At 39.8% G+C, this 19214-nt stretch overlaps 1 protein-coding gene across 2 annotated transcripts in view; it reads right to left on the bottom strand.

Moving 5' to 3' along the window:
- Positions 1 to 2686: 2686 nt before the first annotated feature.
- The window catches only part of LOC131709117 (zinc finger protein 883-like), a 35698-nt gene continuing 19170 nt past the window's right edge, over positions 2687 to 19214 (bottom strand). The window contains exons 1-2 of one of the 2 annotated variants that reach the window (XM_059011052.1): positions 6145 to 6649; positions 2687 to 4120 (exon numbers count right to left, since the gene is read on the bottom strand). In XM_059011052.1, coding sequence (XP_058867035.1) covers positions 2700 to 4120; positions 6145 to 6625 — 1902 coding nt within the window. In that variant the 5' untranslated portion in view covers positions 6626 to 6649 and the 3' untranslated portion in view covers positions 2687 to 2699. Of the gene's footprint in view, positions 4121 to 6144; positions 6650 to 19214 lie in introns of those variants that run through there. The other variant, XM_059011051.1, reaches the window with a different exon arrangement.

Here is a 19214-nt window from a genome sequence, read left to right as displayed (position 1 = left end):
TATTTAAAATTGTCAAGGGGTTTACCAAAGTAACTGCTGAGAATTATTTTTCACACAGGAGTTTTTTGTTTTTCCTCTCCTGAGTGTTAACGGAGCAGAGGTGGGCCGAATGGTCTTTTCTTGCTCTAGAATTTTCTATGTTATTTAAAAAAAAGAATAGAAAGAAAAGAAAGAAATCAAATGAAGAGAAAAAAAATCAGATGAAATATATAAAAAATGAGTAACAGTTTTTGGGGGGGGTCGGTAGAAAAATGAAATTAGATCTAATATAAATTTACAAAAGTAAGATACAGTATTCAAAAAATATGTAAAATATCAATTGTATGCTCAAACTCACTAGCTTAACAGTTCCTCTCTAACCAACTCAACCAGACACAAGTCTGAGATACAAGGTTTCACTCACAGTAGCTATATACAAAAAACACACGGTTCTTAATGTTTATTTTTACCCTATGATCACTGAGTTTACAACACTTTTTTAAAGTTGGAACTACAGTAGCTCTCACACGCTCGGTGCATTACAATGGTGTCACACGATGATACAGTAGCTCTCACACGCTCGGTGCATTACAATGGTGTCACACGATGATACAGTAGCTCTCACACGCTCGGTGCATTACAATGGTGTCACACGATGATACAGTAGCTCCCACACGCTCGGTGCATTACAATGGTGTCACACGATGATACAGTAGCTCCCACAAGCTCGGTGCATTACAATGGTGTCACACGATGATACAGTAGCTCCCACACGCTCTGTACATTACAATGGTGTCACACGATGATACAGTAGCTCCCACACGCTCGGTGCATTACAATGGTGTCACACGATGATACAGTAGCTCCCACACGCTCTGTACATTACAATGGCGTCACACGATGATACAGTAGCTCCCACACACTCTGTACATTACAATGGCGTCACACGATGATACAGTAGCTCCCACACGCTCTGTGCATTACAATGGTGTCACACGATGATACAGTAGCTCCCACACGCTCGGTGCATTACAATGGTGTCACACGATGATACAGTAGCTCCCACACACTCTGTGCATTACAATGGTGTCACACGATGATACAGTAGCTCCCACACACTCTGTACATTACAATGGTGTCACACGATGATACAGTAGCTCCCACACGCTCGGTGCATTACAATGGTGTCACACGATGATACAGTAGCTCCCACACACTCTGTGCATTACAATGGCGTCACACGATGATACAGTAGCTCCCACACGCTCTGTACATTAGAATGGTGTCACACGATGATACAGTAGCTCCCACACGCTCTGTACATTACAATGGTGTCACACGATGATACAGTAGCTCCCACACACTCTGTACATTACAATGGTGTCACACGATGATACAGTAGCTCCCACACACTCTGTACATTACAATGGTGTCACACGATGATACAGTAGCTCCCACACACTCTGTACATTATAATTGTGTCACACGATGATACAGTAGCTCCCACACACTCTGTACATTACAATGGTGTCACACGATGATACAGTAGCTCCCACACACTCTGTACATTATAATTGTGTCACACGATGATACAGTAGCTCCCACACACTCTGTACATTATAATTGTGTCACACGATGATACAGTAGCTCCCACACACTCTGTACATTACAATGGTGTCACACGATGATACAGAAGCTCCCACACACTCTGTACATTACAATGGTGTCACACGATGATACAGTAGCTCCCACACACTCGGTGCATTACAATGGTGTCACACGATGATACAGTAGCTCCCACACGCTCGGTGCATTACAATGGTGTCACACGATGATACAGTAGCTCCCACACACTCTGTACATTACAATGGTGTCACACGATGACAGTCAGGAGCAGGAAGTATCTTCCTCTCTGTCACATGAACAAAACAAGACAAAGACAAATAGTCGTATGTTACTTCAAAGCTGATTTCATGAAGCACAGCTCGATAAAACAGCTAATAATCAAAAGGTAAACTTTTTTTATGATCAATCCTCATTGAAAAGAAAACAAAAGTTACACACAGATTGTTTTAAATTCATTCTGGATGTTTCCAGTACAAGCCAAAGATGGCCACTGCTTGCATTCAAATAGGCTGTAAATTACATTTAACAACTGCATCACATCAAATATATTTTATCTGTGTAATATAATGAAATTAATATGTTGTGTAATAACTCCTCGATGAGCCACCCCGAGTGAAAAAACAGCAATCCAGATTTTTATTTTTTTTTTTAAACATTTTTAACCATGTTTTTAATCATGACGTGCCAGGTACGTCCGTATCGCAAAAGAGGTTAATGTTAAAATATAATGTAATTGAGTTGCAGAGTCAGTGTGATACATCGAAAAAAAAATGTGCTGAGCCGATAAAGAACCTTGTAGAGCTGTGTTTGTACTGTAGTTCAAAGAAACATTGCAGTTAAAACGGAAGGCTTTTTTAATGCCTGCCCATTAGCATCAAAGATTGTACAGTATTTATCGAGATTACTCAGGACTTCAAGGTAATGTTGCATTTTACCCCCTGAAAAACATTTTACTCTCAGTGTTAAAAGGGTAAGTTACTCCCAGACCCAAAACCTTATCTGGTGCGCTGATGTAAGGTAATGTTTCTTTCTGAATGAACATGGTCCTTAGGGTTTGACTCCGGTGTGAATTCACTGGTGTGTTTGAAGATGTCCTAACTTGTTGAAACTGTTCCCACAGTCAGAGCACTGATACAATTTCTCTCCTGTGTGAGTTTGCTGGTGTGTTTTTTGAGGTTACTTAACCGACTGAAACTCTTCCCACAGTCAGAGCAGCAATACGGTTTCTCTCCTGTATGAATTTGCTGGTGTCTTTTCAGGTTTCCTAACAGACTGAAACTCTTCCCACAGTCAGAGCAGCAATACGGTTTCTCTCCTGTGTGAATTCGCTGGTGTGTTTTCAGTTTTCCTGAATTTCTGAAACTCTTCCCACAGTCAGAGCAGCAATACGGTTTCTCTCCTGTATGAATTTGCTGGTGTCTTTTCAGGTTTCCTAACAGACTGAAACTCTTCCCACAGTCAGAGCAGCAATACGGTTTCTCTCCTGTGTGAATTCGCTCATGATTTGTCAGGGTTCCTCTTTCTCTGAAACTCTTCCCACAGTCAGAGCAGCAATACGGTTTCTCTCCTGTATGAATTCGCTGGTGTTTATTCAGGGAGTCTGCATGCCTGAAACTCTTCCCACAGTCAGAGCAGCAATATGGTTTCTCTCCTGTATGAAGTCGCTCATGATTTCTCAGGGCTCCTCTTTCTCTGAAACTCTTCCCACAGTCAGAGCAGCAATACGGTTTCTCTCCTGTGTGAGTTAGCTGGTGTGTTTTCAGGTTACTTAACTGACTGAATCTCTTCCCACAGTCAGAGCAGCAATATGGTTTCTCTCCTGTATGAATTCGCTGGTGTGTTTTCAGTTGTTCTGAAACTCTGAAACTCTTCCCACAGTCAGAGCAGCGATATGGTTTTTTTCCTGTATGAATTCGCTGCTGTTTATTCAGGGAGTCTGCATGCCTGAAACTCTTCCCACAGTCAGAGCAGCAATACGGTTTCTCTCCTGTGTGAATTTGATGGTGTGATTTCAGGTGTCCAAACCGACTGAAACTCTTCCCACAGATAGAGCAGCAATACGGTTTCTCTCCTGTATGAATTCGCTGGTGTGTTTTCAGTTGTTCTGAAACTCTGAAACTCTTCCCACAGTCAGAGCAGCAATACGGTTTTTCTCCTGTATGAATTCGCTGGTGTGTTTTCAGTTGTTCTGAAACTCTGAAACTCTTCCCACAGTCAGAGCAGCAATACGGTTTCTCTCCTGTGTGAATTCGCTCATGTTTTGTCAGGGCTCCTCTTTCTCTGAAACTCTTCCCACAGTCAGAGCAGCAATATGGTTTCTCTCCTGTGTGAGTTAGGTGGTGTGTTTTCAGGTTACTTAACTGACTGAATCTCTTCCCACAGTCAGAGCAGCAATATGGTTTCTCTCCTGTGTGAATTCGCTGGTGTGTTTTCAGGTTTCCTAAGCGAATTAAACTCTTCCCACAGTCAGGATATTCTCCACCGCCCGCCCTCGCTTTAGCTGCTGGACTGGAACCTGGAAAATATGAACAGGAAAGAAAGTAAGAGGGGCTGCTTGTAGGCTTCGGGCATGTGGCTGGGTGGGGGAGTGGATTAAAGCAGGGGTTCCCAATTTTTTTTTACCCCCCCCCCCCCCCCCCCCCCGAGGCCCACCTGTTCAGCTGCATCAGGCACTGCAGCCCACTATTAGCACTCCTTGGGAAAACGTCAAATTAAAAACATTTTCTATGTTTAAACCTGTAACATTATAAATAAAGCTATTCTAAACTGTCCTTTATTCATTTGAATAAATAATGTGAAAGATGGAAATCACATAGAATATGCACAGAGTTAAAAATTAAAACACTTTAATTTTAGTGAATACAATAAATTGCAAAGATTAAACAGACGTTTTTTATCAACCTTTTAAATTAGGTACCTTTGTATAATTGAAAATTCTAGAAATGCGGTTATTTTTCTTGGTTATCAAACAAGAAAGTGCATGTCTCTTATTATTCCCATTCATAAATACCTTAACAGGAATCACTTTTGAGTAAAACCAGTACAACATGCACAAGAACATGACTCTTAAATCCTGATTTCTGAACACTGTGCAACTAAAACGTCCAGCCGTTACCTCAACTTTCACGCATACAATATAGAAGGAAACGAGAGCCTTGCAGAAGTTACTTTTTTCGCAACTACTCTGTACAACCAAATACAACTTGCAAAATCACATTCAGTTAGCTTGCAACTTCCCCCCCCCCAACCCAAAAAAAAAAAAAATCAGAGTGCAGCTGCGCCAAAAGAAAACTTACAATAAATCCACCTGCAGCGAAATCTGAAATCAGTCAAAAAACATTTTATTATTATTATTATTATTATTATTATTATGTTTCAACAAAAAAATATTCTAGCGTAGACATCTGTGAACGAGCATTTTAATAAATCAATTACCGGTATGCAACAAGACTTATCAGTTTGATTCATAACTTGATTTAGTTAATATTGAAACATACATCAAAGCACGCAATATTTTAAATGTTAATAGCTACTTAGGGACAAAAACGTATTCATCATTGGCATCAATTGTAAATGAATGTTATTATAAAAGTTAGTATGAAAACGTTTCTACAAAAGAAAAAAACCCATTCCAGCTCCTCAAAGCTGAGCCCGCGGTACAAATGCATTCAAACTCCTGCAGCTGCCTTTTCTGTTCTTTATACTTTGCAAAACGTATTCTTTGGTAGCGGATTCGACATATTGTAATGTTATGAATACTGAACACACTTTTTACATCTGCCAGCAGAGCGATCACATGACCTCAACACCGCCCTATTGTCAGAGCTCTCGCTCTACATCCCGCCTACAGGAAGGCAATCTGTTAGCTCTGATTTGTGAATTTCTGCTTTGATTGACAGTCCGCCGATACTCCCTTGCTACACTTTATTTTTCTATAATTACAGCTGCTGCCGACGCCTGCTTATCGTTATTAATAGAAAAAAACACATAGAATGTCATTGCACCCGCGGCCTGAAGGTGGTGCTGTTTGGAACCCCTGGATTAAAGTGTGTGCATTTTAGCTGTGGGGTTTGCTCTGGGTTACACCAGTTTAAAAATGCAAAGTTAAACTTAAAGCCTTTCTGTGTGAAAGCAAAGTCAGTAAAGAGTGATGCTGGTGAAACCGAGCCCTGGGATCAAAATCTGACTGTGAAGTTCTCCTGTAATGTTTCAGGTCTATTGCCCCTGACAAACCCAAATTACAAATATATCAGCATTAGATTACAATTATATCTCTCTTATGGTATTTTAGGAGTTTTTCCAAATCATGGGGTAAATCAAATACAAATCGAGTAATCCGTCGCGTATCTGACTGCGGAGGGACCAGAGTAAATACCATTTACTTTTAAAGTGTTCAAATGGATTAGTCATTTTTAGATCAGTATTCTGATTGGACAGGTTTTAAAAGTAATCTAACCAATATGCTCCCTCCCTCTCAAACACACTGTGGATTTCACCCAATCTAGAATGACAATGTCACAGCTACTGAGAGTCACTCACCTGCTAGACTGCATTCTGAATGGGAGTGCCCGTCTTCCTTTCCACCTCCTTGCATGCTGTTGGGAGAGCCTTCCTCTCCAGCGCCTTGCTCTCTCACGCAGATTCTCTCCAACACCACTCTACACTCCCGCAGGCGCACAGGCTCCAGCTCAGGGATGTTTGGTTTGAAGTCCTCGGATTCTTCCTTCCCTGGTTCCATGTGGTCAAACTCTACTTCAGGGGGCTCCTGTTTAATATGGTCAGTTTCCAGCACCTCTTCTTGTTTAACAGGAAGGGATTCTTCTGTCTGGGGGATCTCCAATTCATTGTGCTCAGCTTTAATCTCAGAGACCTCTGGCTGACTGCTGTCACATTGCATCTCACAGAGCTCCTGTTTAATGGGGAGGGAAGCCAGCCCAGAGAACTCCACTCTAATGGGGGCAGGTTCAAGTTCAGAAAACTCCTCTTTAATCTGGACAGATTCCATCTTCACACTGTCCATGGCAGCAGACCGGATTCTGTTTAATCGCTGCTGAAATAATAATTATGTATCAATTTAAATACAGTGTTATGACAGGAGTGGCTTTACTATTGAAGGAACACAGAATTTCTTGTAATAAATTTATAATATCATACAGTTTTATCTGTTTAACCCTTTGCGGACGGGGTCCAGCATTACAATTTTTCCCTTCCGGTCCGACATCATCAAAAAGATGTCAAGCGTAGGTCTCTAGTTTTTATTCTCAGGAAAAAGCAGAGAAAAACTTTCAATGGCTGAGTGAGACCGATAGCAGCCGAAAAAAAAAAAAATAAGGAGGCAGATCTGAGCAATACAGATAGTCCCTTCACCACGGACATAACACGGACATAAACAAACAAGATAGCTGCTTCCTCATCCAGCGCTCAAAGAATATCACAGACATTTGCCAAGCTTTTTGAGATGTTACAGTAATAAAATAATGCCAAATGCATACTGTGAGTTTCTATTGAAGCTACAGTAACACTGAAATCAAATTTCATTGACAGTACAATGAAAAGTATTATAAATGTAGTAGTACTGTGCATTTTATTGACAATACGGTTGTAAGAGAGCCTGCAGCAGGGAAGCAGGAGAGAGCCCTGCACACTATTAGCGGGGGCAGGGCACAGCCCTGCTTGTATAGAGGCTTTGTATTATTAATAGAATGTATAAATATGACTATTATTAATAGAATGTATAAATATGACTGTATTATTAATAGAATGTAGAAATATGACTGTATTATTAATAGAATGTATAAATATGACGGCGCAGCCTTGTGTTCTGTTTTGTATTTTAAAAAAATCCGATGTTTTGTTATTGTCTAAAAACCTTGTGCAGAAACAGTAAAGGCAACTGCCCAGACTGACCCAGGGTCTGTTTGGTTTCCTTTAGTGTTCGTGACTTTGTTTTGTTTTAACTGTTTTATTTCGCTCTGTGAGCAAGTGTTTTTGTTAAATGTTTGTTTTTGTATTTATTTTTGTGTTTGTAAAGAAACACGACGATGTCAATTTAGTACATTGTCAATACAAACTGAACCGTGTCACGCTCAACACTGTCTGTCTCAAGAAGTCAATACAAACTGAACCGTGTCACGCTCAACACGGTCTGTCTCAAGAAGTCAATACAAACTGGACCGTGTCACGCTCAACACTGTCTGTCTCAAGAAGTCAATACAAACTGAACCGTGTCACGCTCAACACGGTCTGTCTCAAGAAGTCGGCAGCACTCAGCAAATCTAGATTTGCACTGTGGAAGAAAATCTCTCACCGGCATGGTTTGCAATTTTCATTATTCTTGATTTTTTTTTCTAACCGTAAAAAGTCTGAAATTAAAAAGATGTTATCTCAGAGGCGACTGGCTACTCTTGTAATGACGCTGCATGACTGTAAAATGACCAGCCCCTACGTAGAAAAATACGTAGTTCATTTACATTTGTTTAGAACATGTAGTTTAGGGCAGCAGTGTGGAGTAGTGGTTAGGGCTCTGGACTCTTGACCGGAGGGTTGTGGGTTCAATCCCCAGTGGGGACACTGTTGCTGTACCCTTGAGCAAGGTACTTTACCTAGATTGCTCCAGTAAAAACCCAACTGTAAAATGGGTAATTGTATGTAAAAATAATGTGATATCTTGTAACAATTGTAAGTCGCCCTGGATAAGGGCGTCTGCTAAGAAATAAATAATAATAATAATAATAATAGTTTATATATTGATCAAAATCAACGTGTGTACTCAGGGGCATGTGAAATAAACACCGCAATTGGGGAGACACATTAAACAAACAAAACAAAAAACCATATATATATATATATCTTTATATATACACACACAATGTGTGTGGTGTGTGTTGATATGGTTATATAAATAAATAGCATTACACTCGCCATTTCAATGAAACTCCATACGCTGTGGAGCTTTTTATCACTGACACATCTTTCTGCAGTTGCAGCTGTAACAGGTAGCGCGGCCCAAAGCACCTGTAGGTGGAATACATCAGGATACAGGAGTCCAGGTCATGTTCTTTACAGAGCTTCATGAGTTCTGACAAAGACATTGCATTGTCCGATTCCCGAGTGTTAAAACAGGCTCAATGTGGTGTACGAATAAATCACACTGCATTTCAAGAACTCTGCATTGAAGCTCTCGATTCAGCTTCACAAGTGCTTTCCCTTTAGTATATTAACAGTTTTCAGTTTAGCATAAAATAGCATCATTTTTAAAATGTGCGGTTTATCCACTAATCGTACTACTACAGCTAGACTCAAACATTAAAGGGACACACGCGCCAGTCCTTAACTACACTTTATGATGAAATACGTTTAGTGTGTGAGTGTCAGTGACAGAAAGGGCAGAAATCAATATTTTGGAGATGATTATTGGAGGGGCCAGTGCCTCTGCATGTACTAAATATTTGAAGATGCACTAAATAGTGTGTTTCTGACCCAGATGGCCTTCCACACGTATGTGTGTGTGTGTGTGCGCATGTGTGTGTATGCGAGTACTAAAAGCACATCGAACACCCAATGCCTTAATATTTTGTGTACAGATTAGTTTTGTTACTAAGGAATTTTACCGACTGTATTAAGTTATTTTTTAATTCTGTGAAGACCTTTTTACAATAAAGACCTTAAAATGTGCCCAAATTATAGTTTAATGTAAGCTCAAGTTAAGTGTGTGCGTGGTGTCTCCATATCAAAGGCTGGACTCGCTGCGAGTGGTTCATTCAGACACAGCTTAAACTGTGCAAAATAACAATTGTCATATAAATATAAGGTCGCTTCAGCATTGATTTTATCACATCCCTGTGTTATTACAGAATGTCTAATTAATACTAATTAAAAAGCCCATTAATACTCACTATATACTGTAAAAAGCCTATCGTGCTGAAAAGTCTGTATAACAGGATATGTTATGTTAAAAAAGTCCCAGGTCGTGTTATTTTGCGGTACATGTTAAAACGTGGTACACCATGTACTGCGCGTGCCCGGGCTGTGCAAATAATTTTAGCTCAGAAAAAAAGTTAACGCCCATCTGAACAAATACAAAGTACTGTTCGACCTTTAAAGTTAATTTTAATATATATATATATATATATATATATATATATATATATATATATATATATAACCAATTCAGCAAATATGTGACTAACTGATGAGCAACAAATTGTGTTATCTAACATTGTAAACATGTACAATTTTGTGGGTGAACCACAGTTTGTCTTATTCCTAGTGATTTGTGCAGCAGTCTATCACAACACTGACAGCGTACCATTTTTTGACGTCACACGGATCAAGTTTTGGTACCAGTACCACATTCTGATGATGTACCACTTTCTGTAGCGCGACACTCTAAATACCTTTTCTCAAAATAACGAAAACAACCGCGTCTGTATCATTTAGTTTAAAACAACCGCGTCTGTATCATTTAGTTTAAGGCATCTGCAGTTAAAATAAATAAATAAATAATAAAATAGAGTAATCAAGAACATTATGTTTTATAAAGTCATTAACACAGACAGACGTGCTTATCTCTCAGCGCGCAATGCGTTTTCATGTAGTTTATATTCAATATGAATCTACAATCACGTGTAGTTTCGTACAGTATCTGTTCAGTTCAGTCGGGATTTATCCCAGACACTAGGAGAGCATCGAGAGGTTGCGCGCATCCGAGTTCAGCAGGTTAAACCACATCAACACCGCGCTGACATTACTAGCTACCCATGACGAGAACATCACATACCTGCGCTGCACAGAAACACTGACCGGCTGAAAAACCCGCGGCTAACAGCAAAACACCACTGCGTCGAGAACAACCAAACACCAATTAAAAACAACAACATGGAACTCACTTTTTCTTTTCTTTTTTTTTTTATCGTCCACGCCTTGTCAAGTGGCGCGCAACAAAATGTTAAATAAATTAAAAACAACTGTGCAGGGCTGAGTCGGTTTTTTTTTCTTTTCTTTTCTTTTAAATTTCAGGCGTTTGTCGTTGTTTTTATTCTCTTTGAAAATGCGCTGAGGTATGACTCTGCCTGCGCTCTAGTAACTCCTAAAAATCCTGCGTCGCCAGCGGGAGTCTGCCTCTGACGTCACCGCCTGCGTAGACGGAGCTGGGACAGATTTAGGAGGTTTCCCAGCGCGGTCCACTGAGCAAACATAGCGACCAACTTCATTGATTTTGCCATTGCAGAAGAGATAGAAGCAATTGAGTTTCCCTTCGTGCTCCACCACCTTCAACAATTACAGCAACCTCAGAAAAGGTCAAACGATGTAGACAGCACAAATACATTTTTCATTAGTTGTCAGTATTTTATTAGCCTTTGTACAATTAATTAAATGCTACATTTTACACAAATACATATACGTCCCATAATGATTGCATTTACTATAAGGATAAACAAAATGCAACAGAAAATATAACTGCATAAAGTGATGGAGTCCAGTAACCAAACTAGTGTATCCAGTGGTACTATTAGTTCACTGACATTCTTAATTAAAATATGTTCTATATATATATATATGGCTTCTGATCACAAACAAACACAAGTGAACTCTCCCTACAATACAGTTTAGAAACATGCACACACATAACTCACCTTTTGGGTGCACTGGGCTCTGGCTCTTCAGTACATCACTGAAAAGCCTACTGGCATATTTAAGATCTGCATGAAATAGGATGATCAAAGATTAGTGGATATATAACTGTGGCATTACATGAAGTCGGAATAAGCATTGTATCAAGAGGAGCTAACAGGTCTGGTAAAGGGTTAGGGTTAAGGTTAGGGTTTGTCTAAACAAATACCAATGCAAATGCACAACAACAAAAGGCTGTAGTTATTGTATTACAGGGTTGTTGTAGTTATTGTATTACAGGGTTGTTGTAGTTATTGTATTACAGTGTTGTTGTAGTTATTGTATTACAGGGTTGTTGTAGTTATCGTATTACAGGGTTGTTGTAGTTATCGTATTCCAGGGTTGTTGTAGTTATTGTATTACAGGGTTGTTGTAGTTATTGTATTACAGGGTTGTTGTAGTTATCGTATTACAGGGTTGTTGTAGTTATTGTATTACAGGGTTGTTGTAGTTATCGTATTACAGGGTTGTTGTAGTTATTGTATTACAGGGTTGTTGTAGTTATCGTATTCCAGGGTTGTTGTAGTTATTGTATTACATTGTTGTTGTAGTTATTGTATTACAGGGTTGTTGTAGTTATCGTATTACAGGGTTGTTGTAGTTATTGTATTCCAGGGTTGTTGTAGTTATTGTATTACAGGGTTGTTGTAGTTATCGTATTACAGGGTTGTTGAAGTTATTGTATTACAGGGTTGTTGTAGTTATTGTATTACAGGGTTGTTGTAGTTATCGTATTACAGGGTTGTTGTAGTTATTGTATTCCAGGGTTGTTGTAGTTATCGTATTACAGGGTTGTTGTAGTTATTGTATTACAGGGTTGTTGTAGTTATCGTATTACAGGGTTGTTGTAGTTATTGTATTACAGGGTTGTTGTAGTTATCGTATTACAGGGTTGTTGAAGTTATTGTATTACAGGGTTGTTGTAGTTATTGTATTACAGGGTTGTTGTAGTTATCGTATTCCAGGGTTGTTGTAGTTATTGTATTCCAGGGTTGTTGTAGTTATTGTATTACAGGGTTGTTGTAGTTATTGTATTCCAGGGTTGTTGTAGTTATCGTATTACAGGGTTGTTGTAGTTATCGTATTACAGGGTTGTTGTAGTTATTGTATTACAGGGTTGTTGTAGTTATTGTATTACAGGGTTGTTGTAGTTATTGTATTACAGGGTTGTTATAGTTATTGTATTACAGGATTGTTGAAGTTATTGTATTACAGGGTTGTTGTAGTTATTGTATTACAGGGTTGTTGTAGTTATCGTATTACAGGGTTGTTGTTGTTATTGTATTACAGGGTTGTTGTAGTTATTGTATTACAGGGTTGTTGTAGTTATCGTATTACAGGGTTGTTGTAGTTATCGTATTACAGGGTTGTTGTAGTTATTGTATTACAGGGTTGTTGTAGTTATTGTATTACAGGGTTGTTGAAGTTATTGTATTACAGGGTTGTTGTAGTTATCGTATTACAGGGTTGTTGTAGTTATCGTATTACAGGGTTGTTGTAGTTATTGTATTCCAGGGTTGTTGTAGTTATTGTATTCCAGGGTTGTTGTAGTTATTGTATTACAGGGTTGTTGTAGTTATCGTATTACATGGTTGTTGTAGTTATCGTATTACAGGGTTGTGAAGATGACAGGTGCTCTCTGTAAAACATTTCTCTCATGTTCCTTATAACAGCTTTCGATGTCTTCAAGAACATATTTGTTGTAGTAGTTATAGTGACAAATCAAACATGAACACACAATATCACTGATACACATCATGTACGTTTCAATAATGCATTCTTAAATGGGGTTTAGTTTATTATCAGTATTTCGTACTTGACTGAATTCTTTCCTTCTCTGCAGGTGTGATAGTTGCCATGCCATCAGTGAGTGTAATATCCAGCTTTTCCATTATGGATGCTCACCAGGGAAGTGGCTGCCACTAACATAGCTTTTATAGACACAGATACATACAGGTGGGTTGAATGAATCACTCAGGATAACAATGTGGCTTTATCACACTTCAACCATTCAGGTGTGTTTTAAGTACATGTGGGTTACTTGTTAGTATATTATTAAATGTGATAACTATGGATAACTACTTTCACAGGAGAAAGCTTATGTACTTTCATATCTATTCTGAAAGTGACATTTAGCTTACAACATTAGCACATATTTTATATGTGTATGTATGTGTACATTAGACCAAATACATTCCAAACCAATAGTTAACCGGTAAGGGCATCATTTGAAGTCTGCTTTACCTTTATTGTTTGTAGTTTAATCAATAGACAGCAATAAGAACAGGAACACTATACATGTCATTTAATAAACTAGAGCAATGTAACCTGCTCTGCAAGCTGTACTGGAAATGCCTGTATAAATAAACACACACAGACACACACACACATATATACAGTGCCTTGCGAAAGTATTCGGCCCCCTTGAACTTTGCGACCTTTTGCCACATTTCAGGCTTCAAACATAAAGATATGAAACTGTAATTTTTTGTGAAGAATCAACAACAAGTGGGACACAATCATGAAGTGGAACGAAATTTATTGGATATTTCAAACTTTTTTAACAAATAAAAAACTGAAAAATTGGGCGTGCAAGATTATTCAGCCCCCTTAAGTTAATACTTTGTAGCGCCACCTTTTGCTGCGATTACAGCTGTAAGTCGCTTGGGGTATGTCTCTATCAGTTTTGCACATCGAGAGACTGAAATTTTTGCCCATTCCTCCTTGCAAAACAGCTCGAGCTCAGTGAGGTTGGATGGAGAGCATTTGTGAACAGCAGTTTTCAGTTCTTTCCACAGATTCTCGATTGGATTCAGGTCTGGACTTTGACTTGGCCATTCTAACACCTGGATATGTTTATTTGTGAACCATTCCATTGTAGATTTTGCTTTATGTTTTGGATCATTGTCTTGTTGGAAGACAAATCTCCGTCCCAGTCTCAGGTCTTTTGCAGACTCCATCAGGTTTTCTTCCAGAATGGTCCTGTATTTGGCTCCATCCATCTTCCCATCAATTTTAACCATCTTCCCTGTCCCTGCTGAAGAAAAGCAGGCCCAAACCATGATGCTGCCACCACCATGTTTGACAGTGGGGATGGTGTGTTCAGGGTGATGAGCTGTGTTGCTTTTATGCCAAACATAACGTTTTGCATTGTTGCCAAAAAGTTCGATTTTGGTTTCATCTGACCAGAGCACCTTCTTCCACATGTTTGGTGTGTCTCCCAGGTGGCTTGTGGCAAACTGTAAATGACACTTTTTATGGATATCTTTAAGAAATAGCTTTCTTCTTGCCACTCTTCCATAAAGGCCAGATTTGTGCAGTATACGACTGATTGTTGTCCTATGGACAGAGTCTCCCACCTCAGCTGTAGATCTCTGCAGTTCATCCAGAGTGATCATGGGCCTCTTGGCTGCATCTCTGATCAGTCTTCTCCTTGTATGAGCTGAAAGTTTAGAGGGACGGCCAGGTCTTGGTAGATTTGCAGTGGTCTGATACTCCTTCCATTTCAATATTATCGCTTGCACAGTGCTCCTTGGGATGTTTAAAGCTTGGGAAATCTTTTTGTATCCAAATCCGGCTTTAAACTTCTCCACAACAGTATCTCGGACCTGCCTGGTGTGTTCCTTGTTCTTCATGATGCTCTCTGCGCTTTAAACGGACCTCTGAGACTATCACAGTGCAGGTGCATTTATACGGAGACTTGATTACACACAGGTGGATTCTATTTATCATCATTAGTCATTTAGGTCAACATTGGATCATTCAGAGATCCTCACTGAACTTCTGGAGAGAGTTTGCTGCACTGAAAGTAAAGGGGCTGAATAATTTTGCACGCCCAATTTTTCAGTTTTTTATTTGTTAAAAAAGTTTGAAATATCCAATAAATTTCGTTCCACTTCATGATTGTGTCCCACTTGTTGTTGATTCTTCACAAAAAATTACAGTTTCATATCTTTATGTTTGAAGCCTGAAATGTGGCAAAAGGTCGCAAAGTTCAAGGGGGCCGAATACTTTCGCAAGGCACTGTATATAGTAACATTGCCATGTCTGTGAAGCAGGACTCAGGGGAAACGCTGTTAATTCTTAATACAGGTTTATTTGAAAATAAAAGAAAGAGGGGATTCCTGTGGGGCCGCAACAACAAATAATCTGGACAGCAGCAGGACAAAATAAGACAGACAAGATAAACGAACTGGACAGACAACAAATCCTGCATTGCTGCAGGTGTCCAGATTGTTATTATTATTTTATTATAGGTCTGTTCAAGCAAGTTAAGTTATGTACATCGGTTTTACTAGTTACGTCCGAGAATTTAATGCAAACGTCTAATATATGCACATATATGTTGTTTACAATAATACATTGCAATTTATACAAGCTGTTTTCGCATGTATTTCACACCCCACACCAGGTGGCGGTATCCCCTTCACTAATCCTGCACATGGCTCTCAAAGCCCCTCTTGCACGGCTGGCGCTCTTCCATTGTTTATAGGGCGGGTCTGCTTCAGCACAGCTCCTTTTAGAATCTGCAGCGTATGCGCAGACTCAACACCCAGAGCACGCGTCACCTCTGCTGTCAGTTCTGGCTGCGGCCAAGCAGTTTGCCTTACTGGGACAGGTGTTGTGCGCGCAGACCCACGTCATTTGACGCAAAGTCGATGCAGGCTCCCAAAAGCTTGCGCTACTAGAACGCAGCGACTGGCTTGGTTTTTGGGATGGAACTTTTTATTATTATTATTTGTTTATTTAGCAGATGTCTTTATCCAAGGCGACTTCCAGAGACTAGGGTGTGTGAACTATGCATCAGCTGCAGAGTCACTTACAACTACGTCTCACCCGAAAGACTGAGCACAAGGAGGTTAAGTGACTTCTCTTTGAAAAGACGCTGAGGTATGACACAGGTCCCATTTTGGGGATGGAACTGCTTAAGTCCCGCTTTTTGATTGGTTCTTGTCTGTCAGAGGAATATGACGTCAACAGGAGTGGGAAAGCTTGGAGGCATTGTGGCATAGTGGTTAGGGCTCTGGACTCTTGACCGGAGGGTCGTGGGTTCAATCCCCAGTGGGGGGACACTGCTGTTGTACCCTTGAGCAAGGTACTTTACCTAAATTGCTCCAGTAAAAACCCAACTGTATAAATGGGTAATTGTATGTAAAAATAATGTGTAAGTCGCCCTGGATAAGGGCGTCTGCTAAGAAATAAATAATAATAATAATAACATTGTGATAAGAGAGAGAGAAGCTATTAGGTGACGCGATTTGATTGGCTCTTGTAATGCTTGATTGCATATTTCCTGATTACCCCTTGTTCTCTATTCATTGCTTTCATTCCCCTTAACTCGAAAGCTACGTATATATATATATATATATATATATATCGCAGTTCATTAGAGCAAGTGTTTTCCTTTATCAAATATTATTATTAAAACCCATTTTTGATAAAGAACATGGTATTCCTATAAAAGGACATCTTATTTGCTTGTGTAATGTCCATCAATATATAGTCATGCGTAGGGGTTTATCAGACCTCACTTATGAGTTTTAAGAGACCATGCCCTTCAACAGCTTCAAATAAGCATTCCTTGCCTATCCATGACAGTTTAAACTGGCTACAGATGGTGATTAAATAGTTTTATATGCAAATATAATGCAAACTAAATACATTGTAAATTAGTAATGATTCCATCGAGTGAGTGATTACAGACATTCTTGTGCAAAGTACAAGCAACGTGTAAAAATGAGCCCCTCAACCATTTACTGTGAAGTCCTTCCTAATTGGAAACATTTCCACTTGTAACGACCCACAGGCAGTCCTGATCGGATATGATCCATGACCTTTTATGTCATATCTCGGCCGTCCAATCACTAATCTACTATTTTTTTTGCGTGGGTCATATCCATGACTACGGGTCATGTCTCCATATAATTGGTTTAGGGCTAGGATGGGTGGGACGTATAATATTATAATACAAGGATAAAATCAAAGTAGATGTCGAAATGTCAGAATTCCTCTAGAGGAAAATATACTTGAACTTTGACCCATTCGACTCCTCGAGATCACTTTCAATTCAAACACAAAATGTCTAGTGTTCAATCACTCGATAACACCCACAATGCAGAAATGTTCATTAACAAAATGAGAATATGTCAAAAACAATTGATGTAAAGCTGGTACATTTGTCTCTCAGAGAAACTGGAGAGGAACGGGAAATTAAAGACAGTCCTGTCAATGGCTTTCAAAAATTCAATCAGACAACACCCACAATTCATGTTTTTTAGGCTTTTTTTTTTTTTTTCTTAAATTTATTCTATTATTTTCTCCCCAATTTGAAATGCCCAATTATTTTTAGGCTCAGCTCACCGCTACCACCCCTGCACTGACTTGGGAGGGGCGAAGATGAACACATGCTGTCCTCCGAAGCGTGTGCTGTCAGCCGCCCGCTTCTTTACACTCTGCAGACTCACCGTGCAGCCGCCTCAGAGCTACAGCGTAGGAGGAAAACGCAGCGCTGGGCAGCTTACAGGCAAGCCCGCAGGCGCCCGGCCAGACTACAGGGGGCGCTGACCCGCGGTGAGCAGAGGACACCCTGGGCGACCTAACCCCTCCCTCCCGGGCGACGCTCGGCCAATTGTGCGCCACCCCCTGGGAGCTCCCGTCCACGGTCGGCTGTGGAATAGCCTGGACTCGAACCGGCGACGTCCAGGCTACAGTGCACATCCTGCACTCTAGCGAGTGCTTTTACTGGATGCGCCACTCGGGAGCTCGATGTTTTTTAGGCACTTTTAACAAATCTGTCTCTGTGAAGATTTACAATTATCCTTCACCAACGGGAGCACCAACCAAGCGAGCGACACACATCTTTGACTCTGACAGCGACTAAAAAAAAATAAATAAATAAAATAAAAAGCATACCCCATTGAAACACATTTTTCTTAAAAATACATTATTTTTTGCAGTTCATTACCCAGTTTAATTCAACATTCCTGAATTATCAAAAATAATATTATATTTAAGATTGTTTAATATTGACAGTGTAAGGAAAAATTGATGAAAACAGGAAAACAATATTAGTGAAAGTCAAAAATAAGTTTATTTCTAATACAAGAATAGAACTGTTGTACAGAGTCGTGTCCCTCTGGGCTTGCAGTGAGATTGGTAAAACTGAGCACCACACAATGCATTCACTTCAGTTGTGTAGATTCCAAAACACACCCTTTTAATGATGTAATTTATGACCCCTCCTCACTATACCTATACGTGGCAAGTCTCCAGGCCTCATACACACATTCCTTTGCATGTGTTATCTCTGAGATTCTCCCATCCCCCATGCAAGCAAGCAGAGCAGAGCTGTAAAACCCCCTACACAAATGCCCATAAATGGTCATATTTGCTCTCCCTCTAGTCAAACTGCAATTTATTGAGACAGACCCTACACTCTGTGCTCAATATCTCTCCATTGAAAGTACCATACATTCCAAATATGAACGTGGTGATTGATTATCTGTCTTTAGGCCGTGCTGGAGATACCCTTATATTATTATTATATATTTCTTAGCAGACGCCCTTATCCAGGGCGACTTACAATTATACATTATACACATTATACATTATTTCACATTATACAGATATCATATTATTTTTACATATAATTACCCATTTATACAGTTGTTTTTTTACTGGAGCAATCTAGGTAAAGTACCTTGCTCAAGGGTACAGCAGCAGTGTCCCCCACCTGGGATTGAACCCATGACCCTCCAGTCAAGAGTCCAGAGCCCTAACCACTACTCCACACTGCTGTCATGGTAGACTTGTTTTCTAGATTCACCTTGGCCGTACCCACTAGAGAGCAGACCACACAGACCACAATAAAAGCTCAATAGAAAGCCATAATTCAGCCTTTTGGATGTCCGGAGCGTATCCACTCCGACCGTGGGGCT

Source organism: Acipenser ruthenus, chromosome 41, assembly GCF_902713425.1.
Source record: "Acipenser ruthenus chromosome 41, fAciRut3.2 maternal haplotype, whole genome shotgun sequence".
Taxonomy (NCBI): Eukaryota; Metazoa; Chordata; class Actinopteri; order Acipenseriformes; family Acipenseridae; genus Acipenser; species Acipenser ruthenus.
This window is presented reverse-complemented; position numbering and strand designations above follow the sequence as displayed.